The following is a 20,764-nucleotide window of genomic DNA, read 5'->3' as shown; positions in this document are numbered from 1 at the left end:
GCAGTCTTTAGTTGATCCAGGCTTTCTTGTCTTCAGTGTGTTTGAGTCTCACTGCAGGCCTGGGTGTGTGTGACCCCGGTTTACTGGTGCAGAGAAGTGCTTTTTTTTTTCCCAGAAAGAAGGGGTAGGGGGCAGAGAAAGGCAGAGAGGCAAAGAGAGTATGAAAGACCATAGCACTGATGCTTCCTCCAATGCAGTGGGGCCAGGTTTGAATCTCGGTGGTGCTCATGACAAAGCAGCACACTAACCAAGTGAGCTGTTTCACTGGCCCTGCAGAGAGGCTGAAGTGACTTGCCTGAAATCGCAGGGATTCTAGCCCAGAGTCTTTTCCTGCACCAGCCAGTCTGGGGTCTTCCTGTTACATACAATAGCTGTGGACCTTGTAGTCTTTGTGGGACAAGTAGCCTTTAGCAGCCATGGAAAGTGGCTTCTGGAGAGAGCCAAGGCCAGGTGTTGCTGATAAGGGAGCAAATAGCTCTCCCCCGCCTTTCCTAGACTCATAACATCCAGGCCTGCTTGACACCCCATTCCGCCTTGCTCTGGAGTCAGGACTTCATGGCTCAGTGAGGTCCTTGAACACACTAGCAAGAGTGTGTCTGGCCTCTCACAAGACAATGGGCTGGAAGCTTCACACTGTACTCCCTAGCCCCAACCCCACACGTAGGTATCACAAGCCTGCTCATGCATTCTTCTGAGACCAAACAGAGTCCCACTGCCTGGTGGCACAGACACTAGTTACTGTCATATCAGCTTTTGCATGAAGGGAAGTTTACTTTGTTGCTACTTGAACACCCAATCAGCATCTTCTCCCCTGCTCGTATAATCTGGGGTCAGAATATAATTAGTTCAAATCAGCTCCCCACCTCCATCCTACAAGGAATGTCAGTTTTAAAATATATATATGTTTTATTTATTTATTTTTCTTTTTTATATTTTATTTATTTATTCCCTTTTGTTGCCCCTGTTTTATTGTTATAGTTATGATTATTGTTGTCATTGTTGGATAGGACAGAGAGAAAATGGAGAGAGGAGGAGACGACAGAGAGGGGGAGAGGAGAGAAAGATAGACACCTGCAGACCTGCATCACCACTTGTGAAGTGACTTCCCTGCAGGTGGGGAGCCAGGGGCTCAAACCTGGATCCTTATGCTGGTCCTTGTACTTTGTACCACGTGTGCTTAACCCACTGCACTACTGACCAACTCCCTGTTTTATTTATTTTAACAGAGGAGAGAGAGAGAGACTGACCAGAGCACTGCTCAGCTCTGACTTATGGTGGTGCTGGGGATTGAACCCCAGACCTTAGAGCCTCAGCCATGAAAATCTTTTGCATAACTATTATGCTATCTTCCCAGCCTAGGAGAGTCAGTATTATTAAGGTAAGAGTGGAAGGAAAGCAGGAAATTGAGGAGCTAGATTTAGGGCAGTTAGGGAGAAGTTGAAGCCCCCCCAGATCTCTCCACCTCCTTTCCTGCCTCCAGGACTACAGCTCCTCCTAGAATGGAGAAGGCAAGTGGGAACAGGGAGAGGAGATGAATTCCAAATTCAATTTTGGCATATTCTAACTGACTAGCTGGCTGGGCTTTTTGACTTTTGCTGGGACAAAGAATTCAAGGACAAGACAACAGGCATAGGAATGAGGATAAGTTTATTCTGAGGCAAGGGACGCATACCACAAATAGAGTGTGGACTTGCTATAGACTGAGAAGCAGCATCTCTCTGCTGCTTACCCATTTTATAGTTGTTGCTTGTATGCGAGGTCAAGTACATCCTTGGGGGAAGCAAAGAAATGGGATAATAATTGATTCACAGAGGAAAAGAATCAACAGTTTCACTTGTTGTCTGGGAGTCTGGAACTCCTGCTGGTCCATGGAATAAGTAAACACACATGAATTAATTAAAGGGAAAATATTTATATTAAGCTATAAAGAAAGAGAAGGAAACTAATTTTCACTAAGTATTAACAAGGAAAGACAATGCGATGTGAGCCCAATGCCTATTTGCTGAAGTTCTGAGGAGGTTAATTTCCTATATGTCTACTGTGTGTAAAATAATGGTGGGGAAGTGGGATAAGTGATTGCATTTCTGTGTGCCCTAGGACATTGGGGTGTTTGGCTTTACTCAAAATGTTGGGCTAGGACTATACCATTATTTGAGTCTGATTGTCTGAAAACCAATTTTGTATGTACTCAAACCAAAGGCCAACAAGCCAGGGAGTTCATTTGTAATCGTGGTTGAGCCTGCAATTTTAGCTGGAAGGGCAGGAGTGGGAAAGTAAAGATAAGAGCTTGAAATATTTAGATTGGTATTTTAGAATATAGGCTTTTCCATGGTTCTCATTTGGTTGTTCCTGGGAAATTCTTATTTTCTTGACAACTCCTGTTTTCTTGCTTAGGCTAGCTGAGCCTACCTCAGTATCAGTTGCCAGTTCCTGTGAACTACTGAAGTCATCTTCTTTCTTACCTCAAGGCCACATGAGACACCTTGCAACTGTAGGCCTATGGGGTCCTCTTTTGTTTTCATTCATTTTATTTTTAGTAAAAAGTGCTTTGCCCTTTCCTTACCAGAGTGTTCGGTATCATGTAAGAGACAGAGACACTAAGCAAAACTCACCGTATAGCAGCAGTCCTCAACTCTGTCAAATCCATGCCTCTTTTTTATGTGTGTGTATACACGTGTGTGTGTGTGTGTGTGTGTGTGTGTGTGTGTAGCCTCAACATTCCAGATCACTTTCTCAATCAGAAAGAGACAGGGTGTGAGGAGAGACCACAGCACTAGAGTTTCCTTCTAGTGCAAAACCCTTCAGAGCTTCCTCCATTGTCATTGTCCCTCCCATGTGTTGCTGGGGCTTGAAACTGCGCTGCTTACATGACAAGACACATACTTCACTTGATGTGCTGTCTCTTTGGCCCATGACACATATTTTGTAGTACTCTTCACTTTCCTGAAGAACTGATCCATGGGCAGTAATATGCAGTCTGCCAACATGTATACAGGTAAAGCCCTTACAGTCTCCTGGGGTATGTGTGTAATAATATCCAGATTAATTTCCTTACTGTTGTTAAAATTTCGGAAGGCTCTTGCTGGGCGGGTTGGCTTCACGGGCGGGTAACAGAGACGCGGAGACAACGGCTGGGCAGGGAAGCTGTATTTCTTTATTCAGGAACAACGATTCATAAACTAAGACAAACTAATCACCAAACAGAATTCTGCTGTCTCTTTGCGGCGGCACAAGCACTCTCTCTTACTCTCGAACTCAGGAACTCAGGAACCCTCCAACTCTGGCACTCTGGAACTCTGGCGGGTTTCCTAGGGGCGGGGCCAAGCGGGCCTGCGAAAACTAACTGGACTGATCTAATTCTCTTGGTGGGGGAGGGCTAGAACAAACCAATGTAAAGCATACGACACCTTACAGTATTAGATATCTTTGGAAAGTGTGTATTTTTTTCCTTTTTCTCAGGTTCCTATACCCCAGGCCACTCAGCCTGATACTCTGGAATAGGCTGGGGCTCAGGCAATGACTAGGTTCTCTCTCACTCACTTTCTCCTTTTTCTTCTTTCCCATTTCCTTCCCTTAGATCTTTTCTTTCTTTCTTTCTTTCTCTCTCTCTTTCTTTTTCTTTCTTTTTGGCCTCTAGGGTTATTGATGGGGCTTGGTGCCTGCGCTATGAATCCACTGCTCCTGGAGGCTTTTCCCCCCCTTTTGTTGCCCTTGTTTTATCGTTGTTGTGGTTATTATTATCGTTTTGCTATTGATGTCGTCATTGTTGGACAGGACAGAGAGAAATGGAGAGAGGAGGGGAAGACAGAGGGGGAGAGAAAGATAGACACCTGAAGACCTGCTTCACTACCTGTGAAGCGAGTCCCCTGCAGGTGGGGAGCCAGGGGCTCGAACTGGGATCCTTGCGCTCATCCTTGCGCTTTGCGCCACGTGCGCTTAGCGCACTGCGCTACTGCCTGACCCCCAGATCTTTCCTTTCTATCTCCTTTTTCCTTAAGTTAAAAAAGTTAATGCTATAGTATGGTTTTAACAGTTTATATCTATTTCCATTTTATTTCCATTCAGTAGGACAGAGAGGACTTGAGAGGGGAGAGGGAGTGAGGAAGAGATACCTGAAAACCTGCTTCATTGCTCCTGAAGTGTCCCCCTCTGCAGGTGGGGAGCAGGGGCTTAAAGTCCTTGTACTTGATACTATGTGTGCTTAGCCAGGGTCCACCACCACCTAGCCCCTATTTATTATTATTTTTTATTAATGATTTAATAATGATTAACAAGATTGTAAGATAATAGGAGTTCCCACCACCGGAGTTCTGTGTCCCATCCCCTCCACTGGAAGCTTCTCTATTCTTTATTTTTAAATATGTATTATTTATTAATGAGAAAGACAGGAGGAGAGAGAGAAATACATCACTCTGGTAAATGTGCTGCCAGGGATTGAACTCAGAAACTCATGCTTGAGAATCTAGTGCTTTATCCACTGTGCCACCTCCTGGACCACAGCTTCCCTATTTTATCCCCCTGGTAGTATGGACCAAAATTCTTTATGAGAAGCATGAAGTGGGTTTTTTAGCTTCTGTCATTACTTCTTTGCTGGACATGGGTGTTGTCGATCCATACCCTCAGCCTGTTTGTATCTTTCCCTAGTAGGGTAGGGCTCTGGAGAGGTGAGGTTCTGGGACACACTGGTGAGGTCATCTGTTCAGTATCCAAGTTTGAGATGTCCAACTCCATTTTTTTTTTTTTAAGAGAGCATGACTTAGCTTCTGGCATATGCAGTGCCAGAATTTGAACTTGGGACCTCAGGTTCACAAGTCTTGTGCTCTGTATCCCTTATCTTCCCCTACCTCCTCTCTTCCTCTCTTTTTAAATTTATTTTTTACATTAGTGTTGTATTACATATCTGAGACTTTATTTATTTCACCGTGTACTTTTTCTTTATTGGGGGGATTAATGGTTTATAATTGACAATAAAATATAGTGGTTGGTACATGGGTAACATTTCTTAGTTTGCCACATAACACTGTAACCCCTCACCTAAGTCCTCTTCTGCCATCATGTTTCAGGACCTGAACCCCAGCCCCCCATCTCAGAATCCTTTACTTTGGTGCAATATACCCAAGTTCTGCTTTGTGTTTTCCCTTCTGATCTTATTCATCTGTTATATGGATAGATCACAATATCAATATATTGCATTTGTTTTCTCATAGGAAACAATAATAATACTGTAGTGAACACCCTCCTGGGTGAATTGGTCCATTTTCCTTTTGAACCTTAGTTGAAGGATTTGTATTTGTATCCCAAACACACTGGCTCAATGAGTGGGGGAAAATGACTGTGCTGTTTTTTTTTTATTTTTTATTTTTGTATTTATTTATTTTCCCTTTTGTTGCTGTTGTTGTTTTTTATTGTTGTTGTAGTTATTGTTGTTATTTATGTCGTTGTTAGATAGGACAGCGAGAAATGGGTAGAGGAGGGGAAGACAAGAGAGGGGGAGAGAAAGATAGACACCTGTAGACCCGCTTCACGGCCTGTGAAGTGACTGCCCTGCAGGTGGGGAGCAGGGGGCTCCAACCCGGATCTTTACTCCGGTCCTTGCACTTTGCGCCACCTGCGCTTAACCTGCTGTGCTACGGCTTGACTCCCTGTGCTGGGGTTTTTAGCCTTTGAATGATCAAGCCAACAGGTGTACAGCTGGATTTTTTGAGAGACTGTTCATTAATACAGTAGAGGAAAGACAAGCTTGATCTCAATGTGACTGCTGTAAGTCAGTCTCCTCAGACCAACTTCCATGTCCATCAAGTATGTTCAGATAAACTCTGGCCTGTGGGGTCTTTGCTGCACCCTTAATCTCCTGCTTCTGCAGACAGAGCCTGCCCAGCTGGGGCTCTGGGACCCTCTGTGAATGAAAAAAACCTGTCCAGAGGCAACTATTCACAGAACAAGCTCCAATTCTGAGTTGACTTCCTTCCGCCTGTTGGAGTGTTGGATTTCAGAATTGTGGTAATGATTCTTTTTCTTTTTAACTGTTGTCATACTTTTTTTTTCTTATCTAAAAAGAAAGGCAATACATTAGTTCCAGGAAATTTTGAAATCCCTGCAAGTTAAGAGAAGACAATGAATGTCACTGTAGTTCCACCCTCTATTTAAAATAGTGCTTTTGGAAGCAGGCAGTGGCATCCTCAACTGAGTGGATTCATTGCCATGCCCAAGGACCTGGGTTCAAGTCCTCAGCCCCCACCTGCAGTGGGGAAGATTCATGAGCATTGAAATAGTGCTGCTGGTATCTCTCCTTCTTTCTTTTTCTCTATTTCCCTTTCCCCTCTCAGTTTTTGTATGTCTTTATAAAAAAGTAAAACAGTGCTTCTTAGGGTACAGCATATGAGCAGGAGGGCAAGGGGTGAACACCTGGGCTTTGGATCCAGACCAAGTATCATTATTTACCAACTGTATGACTCTGGGCAAGGTTCTTGACTTCTCTGTGCCTTTTTTTTTTTTGGAAGATGATATAATTTAATTTAAAACATTTTATGATTTTTTACATTGATTACATTTTTAAAAAAATATTAAAAGAAACTGTCTTGTCTATTGAAATCTTTGGTGTGCCTTGAATTTTGCCCTGCCACATGGGGCTGCCAGCAAGCCCCAGGCCAGAGCAGCATGGGTGTGTCTAGCTGCACCCCCACCCCACCCCCAGGACTTCAACCCACCTGGCTTTCTCTAGGCCTGAACTCTGACCTCTGACCTCCAGAGCCCTCTTCTGGGGTGTCCAGGGATGGTGTGCTGAAGGAGGCCAGGCTGTTGTGGTGAGAAAAGCTGTTTGCTGAGGTCTCCCCAGCAGCCTGATTAAGATGCGGAAAGATGCAAATTGAGGTAATCCTGCTGTTTTAGGAGAACTTAATATGTTTTTTTTTAAAGATAGGGTGAAAAGGCAGAAATTGCAAGAAATTATATATTGCAGGAGCTGTTTTCTCTTCTCTGCAGTTGATGCCAATATTTCATGAAGTGCTTGCTCAGAAAGCACCCCTGACCCCCATCCCACCCTCCCCTCCTCTGCCTGAGGTTGCCAGACAGCCACCACTGGCCAGAGCGTGCAGTGCCGCAGTAATCCCTCCAGTCCACTCCCTTTTATGGCCATTCCTCCTAGCTTCTTCCTGGGGTTACATATATGTCAAGGGCTGATCTACCAACTCTCACTTAAGGGGATCAGTGGTAGCCCTTAAAAGTATTTATTCATTGGGGGGTCAAGAGGTGGCACTCCAGGTTGAGCACATATGTTCCAGTGTACAAGGACCCAGGTTCAAGCCCCTGGTCCCCACCTGCAGGGGGAAAGCTTCATGAGTGGTGGAGCAGGGCTGCAGGTGTCTCTCTATCTCACCCTACCCTCTTGATTTCTGGCTGTCTATATCAAATAAATAAAGATAATAGAAATATTTAAAAATATTTATTAATGAGAGAGAGAAAACACTAGAGCAACTCCAGCACATGTTGAATTTAGAACCTCATTCATGTAAGTCCAGTACTGTACTGATGCACAACTCCCTAGGCTGCCATACAGCTACTTCTGCTGCTGCTTCCTCTTCTTCCTCCTCCTCCTTTCCCTTTCCACCACCACCATCACCACCTCCTCCTCTTCTACTGCTACTTCTTCTACTTCTTTGTATTCTCCTTCCTATTTATTTATTTATTTTCCCACCAGGGTTATTACTGGGGATCAGTGCCTACACAACTCCACCATTCCTGGTAGCCTTCCTCTTGCCTTTCTTCTCCTCCTTGCCTCCCTCCACTTTTTCTCCTCTTCTTCCTTCTCCTCCTCTTCTTTCTCCTCCCTCTTCTTCATTTTCTGATAGAGACAGAGAAATAGAGAGGGAGTGAGAAAGAGAGGCATCCGCAGCACTGCTTCACCACTCATGAGGCTTTTCCCTGACAAATGGGAACCAGGGACTTGAACCCAGGCCCTTGTGCACAGTAATGTGTACTCTCTATTAAGTGGCCACCACAAAATCCCTGCCATATGGCATTAACACAAGCCACCTCAAAAGTACAACTCCAAGGGAGTTGGCTGGCAGCACAACGGGTTAAGTGTACGTGGCATGAAGCGCAAGGATCAGCGTAAGGATCCCAGTTTGAGCCCCTGGCTCCCCACCTGCAGGGGAGTCGCTTTACAGGTGGTGAAGCACGTCTACAGGTGTCTTTCTCTCCCCTTCTCTGTCTTCCCCTCCTCTTTCCATTTCTCACTGTCCTATCTAACAATGACGACAACAATAATAACTACAACAATAAAATAACAAGGACAACAAAAGGGAATAAATAAATAAATATATTTTTTAAAAAAGTACAACTCTCAAATAGCTCAGCTGGTAGAGCATCAGGCCTTTGTGCCTGAAGTTCCCAGTTTGGTCCCCAGAACTGCATGTATGAGAGTGGTGTTCTGTCTTCTCTCTTTCTTCTTTACATGAAATCCCTCTCTCATATGTAATATGTAAAAAATAAATGGAGCATTTTGGGGGGTCTGGTGGTGGCTCACCCACTAGTGACACATTACCATACTCTAAAACACAGGTTCAAGCCCCCAGTTCCTACCTGAGTGGGGAAGCTCCCCCAAGGTGTGAATCAGTTCTCCAGGTATCTCTACTTATCTCTATCTATCTTTTCTTCTCTTTTTCTTTCTCTGTCTCTCACCCCCTATCAGAAAAAAAGAAATAAATTTACAAAAGCACAACCCCAGACAACTAGTCTTCCTAAGGATTCCCCTGAGGTGTGGAAGGCACAGAGGACACTTGCCTTGATTATAGCCTAGAAATCTCTCTGAAGTTCTGTCTTCTCCCCAAGGATTCCACAGCGACACAATAACAATGATCAAAATGGGCTTTTGGAGAATGAACCATTTGGTATAGATTATGTTAAGTGTGGAAGATGAGGTATAGCAACAGAAGACCCCCCCCCCCCAGTAACACCTCATGTATCTGACATCAGTGGAGAATGAGGTGTAGTTCACTGCTGAATTTGTCCACTGAACTGAATTTCAGAGTCTTTTCTTTTCTCCTCCTCCTCCTCCTCCTCCTCCTCCTCCTTCTTCTTCTTCTTCTTCTTCTTCTTCTTCTTCCTCTTCTTCTTCTTCTTCTTCTTCTTCTTCTTCTTCTTCTTCTTCTTCTTCTTCTTCTTTTTAATTTTAACTAGTTTGCACTCAGTTCTATCTCAAAGGGATTTCACACTTCTCTTACTTCTCAAATGGAGGCTGCAGAACATAATTAAACTGATCTTGATGATTTGGGATCATCATCTGGAATCTCAGTTATTAATCTTTGGAGCCAGGCTATCTTGTTCCAATCCCAGTTCCTCCTTTTACTAGCTGTGTAGCTTTGGCCAAGGGTGTCTAGTCTAGCCTTTCTGTGATTCACTGTCCTCATTTCTTTTTTATGTTGTTGTTGCTGCTGGGTCTTCACCGATCTGAACAGACTTTTTCAGATAAGAAGAGGAGAGGGGGAAGAAAAGATAGTACGACACTGAAGCTTCTTCCTCCAATGTACTGGGGCCTGGGCTCAAGCCTGGGCCATGCACGTGGCAAAGCAGGTATACTCACCAACTGAGTTACTTTGCCAACCTTAGTTTCCTCAACTCTAAAATAGAAGTCATCATAGCAGCTTCCTTGGGAAGTTGTGAGGGGATTAAATGAGTTAGTAAGTATAGAAATAGTGACATATATTAGGTAGAATGGTATTGCCATTTTTTTAGGTATAGTCATTGAATACTGGCAAATTTTTCTTGTCATTAGTGGGACATCACTACTCTGGGATAACCTTTTCAGATGGAAAGAAAGAGACAGTAATAGAAAAGGAAAAAACAAACAAACAACACAGCACTGAAGCTTTATCCTCTGTGATGGGGAGCTGGACTTTTTGACTGTGTTAGTGACATGTATGGCAGAGCAGGCATTCTATTCAGGTGAGCTATTTTTCTGGCTCTGGCAATTTCATATGGCTTAACCCAATAAAAGATGGCACTCCTAGCTCTTATTTACATTTGAGATTATTGTGGTCCAGGAGGTGGTGCAATGGCTAAGGCACTAGACTCTCAAGCATGAGGTCCTGAGTTCAATCCCTGGCAGCACATATGCCAGAGTGATGTCTGGTTCTTTCTCTCTCTCCTATCTTTCTCACTAATAAATAAGTAAATAAAATCTTTTTAAAAAAAGAGGTTATACTTCTGTGTCAACAGCCATTGATAACCCAATAAAGTGGGGGGGGTTAAATTTTAAAAATTTGGATTATTTATGTAGAAGAGCTAAAGAATCAGAGCATCACTCTGGGACATGTGATGCTAGGAACTGAACTCAGGACCTCCTGCTTGAGAGTTTAACACTTTATCCACTGCACATCTCCTGGGCCATTCTAGCTCTTTATCTTTACAGTGGCTGTGTGCATGATGTGAACCCGCACTTAATACCTGTCATCTTCTTCATGGTCTTCTCAAGAGGCTTCCAGGAGGCACTTTTCAATCGCCTTATTGAAGAAACATTGATTTATAAGATTGTTGTTGCCACAAACCATTGTTCATCTTTTTAGGAGAGGAAAAAGCCAAGACCTAAGTCAATCTGCTCACTGCTGGGCTTCTTGGCCAGGTGGCCACTGCTCTTTGCACTCTCCTTTCAGTCAGGTGCTGGGTAAGGCTAGTGACCTCCCAGTATGCACTGGTTGTGTACACTCTGTACTTTCCAGGTGAATAGTGCAGGTTGCCCTGTGCAGTTGGCTGTTTGTTCATGTGAAGGTGCCACACAAGTGGCCTCCAGAAGTGTGAGAGACCATAGTGATAAAGATCTAACTGTGTCCTGGGGAGACTGGGGGGCGGGGCTGGAGTCCACTCTGTTCCCTACCTGCCAGTTTTCCCCAGCAGCCACCCCTATCCCAGCGTGTTCCCCATGGCCCCAGCATCAAAGCCTAAACGCTCCCATTTAAAAGGCTAGTGGTGGTGGTCACTGTGACCCACCAGACCACTGGACATATGAGAAAGAGGCTCAAGCTACCTAGAGCTCAGAACTTGGGGTTCCTTGCTGAGTGCTGGGGCTATACTTGCCACTCTGCTCAGTACTCTGTCCTTTCTGACTCATTCTCTCCTCTCCCTCTCTCTCTCCCACTTCCTGTCTCTTGTCTCTCTTTTCGATAGAGAGTAAGAGACAGAGAGGAAAGATACCTGCAGCATTGTTCCACTACTCATGGAGCTGGGGGGGGGGTGGCTTGAACCCAGGTCCTCAAGTATGGTAATGGGCACTTTGCTGGATATGCCACCACCCAGCCCCTTTAAGTGGTTTTCTGATGTTCCTGCTGGGGGCAGCTGGGGCTGGCTTCAGAGGCATGAGACCGCTGCTTCCACAAGGGCCTGTACTTGGCTTAATTCTCTGCTTGTCACCATCTTGAAATTTCTTAATATTTTTGGAAGAAAGGATCCCCACATTTTCTCTTTGCATGGTTCCCCAAAATTAGTCACTGTTGAGAGGAGCCCACTAGGTCCCAGGCCTCCTCCTCCCTTTTCTAAGCCATAGGCTGGAACTCCATAGGGAGACTTATTATTTATTTATTTATTTTCCCTTTTGTTGCCCTTGTTGTTTATTATTATTGTTGTTATTGATGTCAAAGAGAGAAATGGAGAGAGGAGGGGAAGATAGAAAGGGGGAGAGAAAGATAGACACCTGCAGACCTGCTTCACCACCTGTGAAGCGACTTCCCTGCAGGTGGGGAGCTGGGGGCTTGAACCGGGATCCTTACTCTGGTCCTTGTGCTTTGCGCCACATGCACTTAACCCATTGCACTACCGCCCGACTCCCCATAGGGAGACTTTTTAAGTACTTCCTCTATCCAGAGGAATGGATGGAACTGGAACCTCTTCCTGGGGAAACATGGTGTCCACCTTGATTCTTGGGATGTGTCAAGAAGGCTCTTTCTGGGGGTCAGGCAGTAGCGCAGTGGGTTAAGCGCACATGGCGAAAAGTGCACGGACCGGTGAAAGGATCCCGGTTCCCCACCTGCAGGGGAGTCACTTCACAGGAGGTGAAGCAGGTCTGCAGGTGTCTGTCTTTCTCTCCCCCTCTCTGTCTTCCCCTCCTCTCTCCATTTCTCTCTGTTTTATCCAACAACGAACAGCATCAACAATAACAATAATAACCATAACAAGGCTACAACAACAAGGGCAACAAAAGGGGGAAAAATGGCCTCCAGGAGCAGTGGATTCATGGTGCAGGCACTGAGCCCCAGCAATAACCCTGGAGGCAAAAAAAGAAGAAGAAGGAGAAGGAGAAGAAGGAGGAGGAGGAGGAGAAGGAGAAGATGAAGGAGAAGGAGGAGAAGGAGAAGAAGGAGGAGGAGGAGGAGGAGGAAGAGGAGGCTCTTTCTAGGAAAGTTACAAAGAAATCCTTGAAGTCTAACTGCCTGGGTTGCCCACTGTGTGACAGTGACCATATGACAACCTCTATCAAACTTAATCTCCTCATCTGCAAAATGGGAAGACTAAAGGACATACCTGACACAATTGTTAGGGGGGGTTAGTAAAATAATCCAAATAAGGAGAAGACTGGGCACAGTGCCTGGCATCTAATCAGTACTCCACAAATCAACTGTCATTTAATTTTAATTCTAGATCTGATGGCTTAAGTTTCTTGGGTGGATGGGAGGGGGCTGACTGTAGGTTTCCTGGGGCTTCCAGGTATTAGAAGCTCCCAGTCCTGTGTCTTTCTCCCTAAAAGCGATCATTGTGGATAAAGCTTTGGACTTTGAAGCATGGGGTCCCGAGTTTGACCCCCAGCATTGCATGTGTGTCAGAATGATGCTCTGGTTCTTTGTAATCTGTTTCTCACTTTCATTAATAGATAAATAAGTCTTTACAAAAACAAATAAAAGCCATCGTTATCTGGGTTCCTCTCTCTCTGCTGTCCACTGGCTTCAGCCTGCCCATCCTCAGATCCTTTTTCAGAGAGCGCTCTGCCTTAGGTTAACCAACTGCAGCCCCTTCCTGCCACATGTGCCTGGATGGAGCCTGAAGCTAACAGGAAGCTGACTCTTGACATGTCATTTTCTCACTCAGGGAGGTAGGTGAAGAGGCATCATCACGTGTGTTTCAACTTCCGCTCTACCAGTTAATTGCCAATTGGTGATCTTGAGTAGGTACATTAGTTTCTCTCTCTTGGTTTTTTTTTTTTTCCCCCTCTAGGGTTATCACTGGGGTTCAGTGTCAGCACTATGAATCCACTGTTCCTGGAGGCCATTTTTTTCCATTTTATTGGATAGGACAGAGAGAAATTGAGAGAGGAGGGGGAGATAGATAGAGAATAAGATAAGACACCTGCAGACCTGCTTCACCGCTCATGAAGCATCCTCCTTGAAGGTGGGGAGTTGGGGGCTCGAACCTGTATCCTTGTGTTGGTCCTTGTGCTTCGTACTATGTGTGCTTAATCAGATACGCCACTGCCCAGTCCCCAGTAATCTAGTTTCTCTGACATTCAGCTTCCTCATTTGTGAGAAATAACCAAGGATAGGATCAGTAAGATAGCTCCCCTGGACAGTACATACTTTGTCATGTATACAACCCAAGTTTGAGCCTGGCTCTACTACACTGGAAGCTTCAGTTCCGTGACATCTTTCCCTCTCTTTCTCTTTGCCTCTCTATCCTTCTCATCCTTGCTGAAAAGAAAAATTGGTAGAGAGCAATGAAGCCCCAATAACAATAAAGGAAACAAATAAACAAAATGACCCAGGATAAATCGGAGGGCTAAATATTGTCCTACATAAGCCACTCAGCTCAATGACTGGCCCACATAGATGGTTTCTCATGTGTTAATTGAACAAATGAGTGTGGGGGGGGGGGGCTGATAGTGCAGCAGGGCTAAGCACATGTGGTGTGAAGCGCAAGGACCAGCATAAGGATCCCGGTTCGAGACCCCGGCTCCCCACCTGCAGGAGGGTCGCTTCACAAGCGGTGAAGCAGGTCTGCAGGTGTCTGTCTTCCCGTCCTCTCTCCATTTCTCTCTGTCCTATCCAACAACAAACAACAAGGGCAACAAAAGGGAAAAAAATAGCCTCCAGGAGCAGTGGATTCATAGCGCAGGCACCAAGCCCCAGCAATAAACCTGGAGGAAAAAAAAACAAAAAACAAATGAGTAAGTAGAGGGATGATGAATGTTTGCTGTCTCAGAAGTCTTTGAAGAAAGGCACATGAGGTCAGAGAGCTGAAAGTGGGCAGGGGGGACACCAGGAAGGGGCCCAGCTTCCCAAAGATAATAGCTAGAGTTTGCACATGTATGCAGCACTTAGTGAGGTCCACGCTCTTTGACATATTGGTTTGTTTAATCTCTTAAGCCTGAGGCAGGTATACCCATTGCCTTGCTTTGCAGATGAAGAAAGTGAGCCCAGAGAGGGAGATTAACTTGCCCTAGGTCACGCAGCTAGTAAGGGTTGGAGTTGAAGCAGGCAGCCTGACTCTAGCCATCATGTTCCTGTTGATTATACCATAGCCCATTCCCCCCTTGTTTTTCATTAATTATTTATTAATAAGAGGGCCATAGAGAATCAGCACAGCATCTTGGCACATTTGATTCCAGGGATCAAACTCAGGACCTCATGCTCACAGGTCAGACCCTCTACCCACTGCACTATCTCCCCTTCCCCATCTTTGATCATGCCTTTCAAGCTTGTGAGAGGTTACATCTGTTGTTTTCGACGGGTTATGTTGTTTTCACCGGCTGGCTTCAGGGGCAGGTAACAGACGACCAGGGACTCATGGTTGAGCTGTAGGCAGTATCTCTTTATTCATGCAGGACGCAGCACAATCTATGACGAGCTAAGCTAAACTCAAGGTACAGTACAGTACTCTAAAACTCACAATGCTGTCTTTATAGATACTTCCCAAGTAGGGTGGAAACAGGATGTGACATAGAGAGGGTGGAGAGAAAAGTGACTGGTGAAAATCAGGGTGTGATAAAGAAGGGATCAGGGTGTGACAAGGAGGGGGGGTGGAGCAAAAACATATCATGAAACAGTGGGGATTGAACCAATGCCCTGGAGGGAGGTGCTTGTTAACAGCGGTTATGTAAATAGAATGAAGTGGTTATGTAAATAGAATAGTGTTAAGCAGGGGGGATTTAAACCAAATGAAACAGAAGGGGTCTCATGCGTACCAACATACATCTTCATCTCTGCCATGACAACTTTGTTTCTCAGTGGGCTTTGGGACACTGGTAATGAGATTATCTTCCCAGCTAAGAAACTGGAGGTGGGAAGGGAGGACGGGGAGGCAGTTTAAGAGCTGAGTGACTTGTCCACAGACCCTGGCCCTAGAGGCCAGACCAGGCCTTTGGGACAGGGAGACAGAGCCCTGAGCTCTGCATGGCTGCCAGCTGAGTTGTCAGGGTGCAGAAATTTCAGCTGAACAATCCACATGAGGACATCTGTTGGCCAGAGTCAGCTGAGGGGCTGGGGTGTGAAGGGAGGGACCTAAGGGTCCTTACAGGGCAGCTCAGGGGAATCAGAAACCCAAGGCTCAGTGCCTCAGGCTTATCATGGTCCCTGTCACATCTACCTTGCTGCCTTAGACGGGCCTCTCGTTAGTTAGTGCAGGTGAGGCCTCAACTTGAGCATCCTCTGGGAAGCAGTGAGGTGATATGGGCCAAGCAAGAGCTGAAGAGCTGGTTGACCATGCTCTGAGGGTTCCTGAGTCAGAGTCTGCCCTCTCTGAACCACTCAGTAGATGCTAAGCACCTCATATACTTAGTATCACTGACCTTCACAACAACCCTTCTAGGTGTGTATTTAATCACCCCAGTATTAAAGGGGAAACTGAGCCTCCAAGCGGTTACCTCCTTTGCCCAAGGTCTCTCAGCTAGAAAACAGCAGAGCTGCTTTATGCTAAGCCTGCTCCTCTAGGCCTGCTGGTATAGTTCAGTGCCCGAGGGCTGTTTCCACCAGGATGAGGTGCCTCCAGCTTCCTCCTCCCTCATGCCTCCTGTTCTTCCTCCTTCTGCCAGGATGTGGCCACAATGCAGTTCTGCGCCAACAAGCTGGACAAGAAGGATTTCTTTGGGAAGTCTGATCCCTTCCTGGTGTTCTACAGAAGCAACGAAGATGGGACGTGAGTTCTCTACAGCATGTCGCCCCTTTCTAGGGTTGGGCTGGGAGGCTGTGGTAGCTGCCAGGCAGGGTGGTTTTGGCCTGTGTCATCCTGGTGTCAGCCTGGTGCCCTGGTTCTACAGAAGAAGGTGAGGCCAGCAAAGGGTAGAACACTCAAACCAACAGAGTCATTTCAGGGTCTCAGTTATGGGGGGCTCTAGATGTGTTGAGGAGGAAGGTGGGCCAAAGCAGAGGTAGAACAAGGGTGAGGCATCACTCTCAGAGGCCCTTCCTTCTCCCCTGCACCATCCACCCATGGCCCTCTGAACAGCCCCTGCACATGTCCCGCACACTCAACACAGCAAGCCCACACCCTTACAACATGCTCTGCCGTGGGCTTTGTTCAAAACCTCATGGGTGTGAGCCAGCATAACAGCTCACTTGCATAGTGAAAAAAAAAAAAAGCTTGCTGCTTTTCCATGTGCATGATCCAGGTTCCAACCTGGCCCTCACTGCATTGAAGGAAGCTTGAGTGCCATGGGGTCTCTCTCTCTCTCTCTCTCTCCTTACCTTACCTCCCTCCCTCCCTCTTTATCTAAAATCAAACAATAAACACAACCATGGAAGCTTCTCCTTCTTAATCCAGAAAGCCCCTCCCCCCAACACACACACACACACACACACACACACACACACACACACACACACACACACACAGTGTCAGCAGACCAGTCAGTAGTGACTGGTCCAGGCTCAGTGCTCAGAATCTAGTCAACACCACCCCCCACTCCCCCACTCCTCCAGCCTGCTGTGTGACCCTGGAAGCTAGGCCCCCTCTCTCTGGGCCTGTTTTCTCATCAGGATAGTGAACCTATTGGATTAGGTGGTCTCCACGGCCTCTTTAAGCACTGGCTTGGGTTGGCTGCAATTGCATATAACTGGGTTGTGCAGAATGAGGAAGCGCTGGGGCATGGAGGTTAATTAGAGAAATGTTGCTGCTGCTGGGGAAAGGAGAACTGGGTGCAGGGTTTAAAGGAGAGGCAGAAAATTGGGGGGTGGAAGAATGGAAGAATAATGGACTAGAAAGATAGGCCTATGCAAAACGTGTGTGTCCTGAGCTGAAGGCAGAAAGAACCAGGCTTCCCAAGATTCTGATGTCCTGGGTGTGTATGTGTGTAAATGTATGCACATAAGTGAATATATGTTAAGAATGTGAGAGTTTATGAGTGTGTAAGATTGTGTACATGTGTACATTGCAAGTGTGTTTAAGTGCATGTGAATGTATATGTCTCTCTGAGTTTATGCATAAGTGTGTGAGAATGTATACATGTGTGCAAGTGTGTGAATGTGTGTGAGAGAGTTTATGCATATGGTGGAGTGTGTGTCTGTGTATGAATGTATGTGTATTGGCCTAGGGGAGGTGGTGCAGTGGAGAGGGTGTTGGACTATGAAGCATAAGGTCCTGAGTTCAGTCCCTGGCATCCTATGTGCCAGAGAGATGCTCTAGTCCACTCTATCACAAATAAATATTTTTTTAAAAATTTAAAAAAGAATGCATATGTGTGTCAGTGTGCATGTGACTTGTGAGAAAGAGAGAGAGAGAGAGTGTGTGTGTGTGTGTGTGTGTTTTGAGGAGAAGGGGAGAAGCAGGGAAGAAGTATATTTCAGTTCCAAAGAAAACTGATTTTTAAACCTGCAAAACAAGATAAATTAGGTGGTTCGTTTGCATAACAAAAGGATTCTTTGTCTCACCAAAGGACTCCCAGTGGGATTTCTTTAAATAATTTTCCTTGCCTTCAACTTGACTTGGGAGGGGGACAGCCTGATGGGTGTTCCTGGTGCCCCCAGATGTGTCTACTCAGGTCCCCCCAAGCAAGATGGATGGCCTGATGGCCCTAGGCTGTCTCTACGGTGGAGGCCGGGCAGGCAGGGGCCAGGAAGGGTCTGCGGTCAGGAGCTGGAGAGGTTGTGTGGCAGAGTGTTTGCCAATGATTGTTCTAGCAGAACAGAGTGATGTGTAGGATGACTGGATGGGGGTGGGGAAGAGGGAGAGCCTCGTGACTGACACGGAGCAGGTGGGAGGGAGGTGCTGAGTCTCAGGCAGGCTGACTGAACTCTGGAAATGCAGTGGAGGAAGTGGGGAGGCCAGGAGGGGAGTTCACGTGGGGAGTGGGTATGAGGACCCGTGCAGTGTGGGAGTCCCTCATTAGCTTGAACTTGGGTGGGAATTCGAGGTACAGCCCTCTCCCTGGTGGTGACTGTGAGGACCTGCATATTGGAAATGTTGAAGGCACTGGCCAGATGGGGGAGGTGATGGGTGTTTACTGAAGAAGGGGTTCACTAGAGCCCAGGACTGACTCTTGAGTCAGGGGTAGCTGCCTCAGGCAGTTGGGGAGGCTGAGGTAGAGCTCTCCCAGAAGGTGAGCCAGTATCTGAGCGCTGGGGAAGAACCAGTGAGCTGAACTGTCTAGGGCAGGTGGTCTCCCAGAGTTTGGGAACAGAGGAGAGGAGGGTTTGAGTGACACCCACAGTCAGGAGGAAGAAGGTCAGTGAGGGACCCTGGGAGTGAAACGTCCAGCCTTTCTTGCACACCAGGAGGGAAAGGAAAGGGAACAGCCACAGAAATGCCTGCCATTGTGCTTCGGACACTGTACCCACCTTGTGTTATCCCATCCTCAAGCAGTCTGGAGAGCCAGCTATATAGCACAGCAAATGATGCAACAGACTCTCATGCCAATTATGCCTGAGGCTCTGAGGGCCTAGGTTCAACCCCCAGCACCCGCAGAGACCAGAGCTGAGCAGTCCTCTGGCTTAAAGAACATGTCTGGGGATGGTGGTGGTGCTGAATGTGATGGCTGAGAGTGGAGCTTAGTCAAGCTACCTGGTGGGCCTGACCTGACACTGCTAATGACTAGTTGTGTAATGTCAGACCAGTCTCCAGCCTAAAGGAACTTTCTAGAATCATGGACATATCCAGTAGAATCACCATTAGCCAAATGTGGTTGTTGAGTACTTGAAACAAGGTGGGTGCAGCTAAAGAGCCAAGCTTTGGACTTCTTTTCAGTTTATTTGATGTGTGTGTGTGTGTGTATGTGTGTGTATGTGTGTGTTTGTGTGTGTATGTGTGTGTGTTTGTGTGTGTGTGTTTGTGTGTATGTGTGTGTGTGTTTAATTTGGATAGAGACAGAAATTGAGAGGAAAGGGAGAGACAGGGGGGAGAGACACCTGTGACACTGTTTCTCCACTCATGAAGCTTCCCCCCTGCAAGTGGGGTCTGGGGGCTTGAACCGAGGTCCCTGTGTACTATATTGAGCAAGCTTTACAAGATGCACCACCACTCAGCCTCTTAGTTCATTTGAGTAGCCACAGGGTTCATGGCTGCCACTCTGGACAGTGCAGTGTCAGCCCTGCAGCGTGTTCTCTTGGTTGTATGTGGGGACGCTCACCACATCTCCCTCACGGCGGCGTTGCTGTGACAAACACAGGAGTTGATGTGTGTGGTGAGAACTGGGTCTGGCATCTGTGTCAGCTCTTGTCTCATTCCATTTGACAATAAGAAACAAGGAGGGAGGGAATCAGGCTAATAGTTGAGAATGTCTGACCTAAAAGTTCAACTGGCGAGAGGGACAGAGAGGGAGAAGCCAGTGGTTCCAAAGTGGGGGTGGAGGTGGGGCTGGGGACCATCTGTATTGGGGAGTGGGGGTGCTCTACACAATACTGTCCTCCCCGTCCTCCCTCCCTTCACTGTCCAGTTGCTGCCATGATTTTGTCACCTACCACCTCCCCAGCCCCCCTCCCCCTGCCCTACCTGCCTGCCCAAGGGTAGCTCCTCTCCTGGTCCCCAATGTCCCTGTCCCTGTTGCCAGCTCCAGGGTGTGTGGGGAGGGCTCCTACATGTATCTCTACACTCCAGCGGGTGGGTGAGAAGAAGAGAAGAGGAACACTGAGCTGAGGTGACAGGAGTGACATTTTGACTTGAAAATTGCCAGAGAAGAAATGGCACCGGCTGTGTGGGCACAGGCATAGCCCAGGCACTTTCCATGTGACCTTTCTAAGCTTGGGAGTTAGCTGGGGTGGAGGCTTGAAATCTCAGGGACAGTCCTGGTTCCCGGCAGCCCCACCTCCTGGCAGGCTTCCAGGAAAGGGCAGCTGGGCAGGGACAATAGTTCGGAGCCCAGCTGGGATTGGCCCTGCTGCACTTTCACTCTGCACAGCAAGCTCGTGGGTCTAGAAGAGCTGAAAACGGCTGAGAGATGATGGAAGCCAGGGACTTTAATTTCACTGATTTGAAGTGCCAGCAAAGCCATGGAAACCCTCCCCTGGGAAATACATTTACTCATTAGTTCATTTTTTCTTTTTTGTTAATGAGTGACTATTGACTAAGTGTCAAGTACTGTCCTGGTCCCTAGAGATATAGCAGTGATCAAAGAAACCAGAAATCCTTGACCTCATGTATCTTACATTTTAATGGCAGGCCCTAAAATAGATGAGAAAAATAGACTGTGTGAAATGTCAAGTGGTTACAGGTGAAATAAGGAAATAAACAAAGGAAAAAAGATAGCAAGGGCCCAAAGGACATAAAAGTCAGGGACTCAGGACATTGTAGACTTCATATGTGGCACTCTGGGGTAGCAACCATATGCCAACAGCTGGCATCTGAGAGGAGACCTGCAAGA

At 46.6% G+C, this 20,764-nt stretch overlaps 1 protein-coding gene across 5 annotated transcripts in view; it reads left to right on the top strand.

Moving 5' to 3' along the window:
• CPNE5 (copine 5) overlaps positions 1-20,764 on the top strand; it is a 107,570-nt gene that overhangs the window by 49,781 nt on the left and 37,025 nt on the right. For all 5 annotated transcript variants that reach the window (XM_060189725.1, XM_016185889.1, XM_007517822.3 and 2 more), the window contains one exon: positions 16,007-16,110. In XM_060189725.1, the coding sequence (XP_060045708.1) occupies positions 16,007-16,110 (104 nt within the window). The remainder of the gene's footprint in view (positions 1-16,006; positions 16,111-20,764) is intronic.

This window comes from Erinaceus europaeus, chromosome 4 (assembly GCF_950295315.1).
Source record: "Erinaceus europaeus chromosome 4, mEriEur2.1, whole genome shotgun sequence".
In the NCBI taxonomy this organism is placed as follows: Eukaryota; Metazoa; Chordata; class Mammalia; order Eulipotyphla; family Erinaceidae; genus Erinaceus; species Erinaceus europaeus.
The sequence above is the reverse complement of the archived record's forward strand: the minus strand, read 5'-3'. Positions and strand labels throughout refer to the sequence as shown.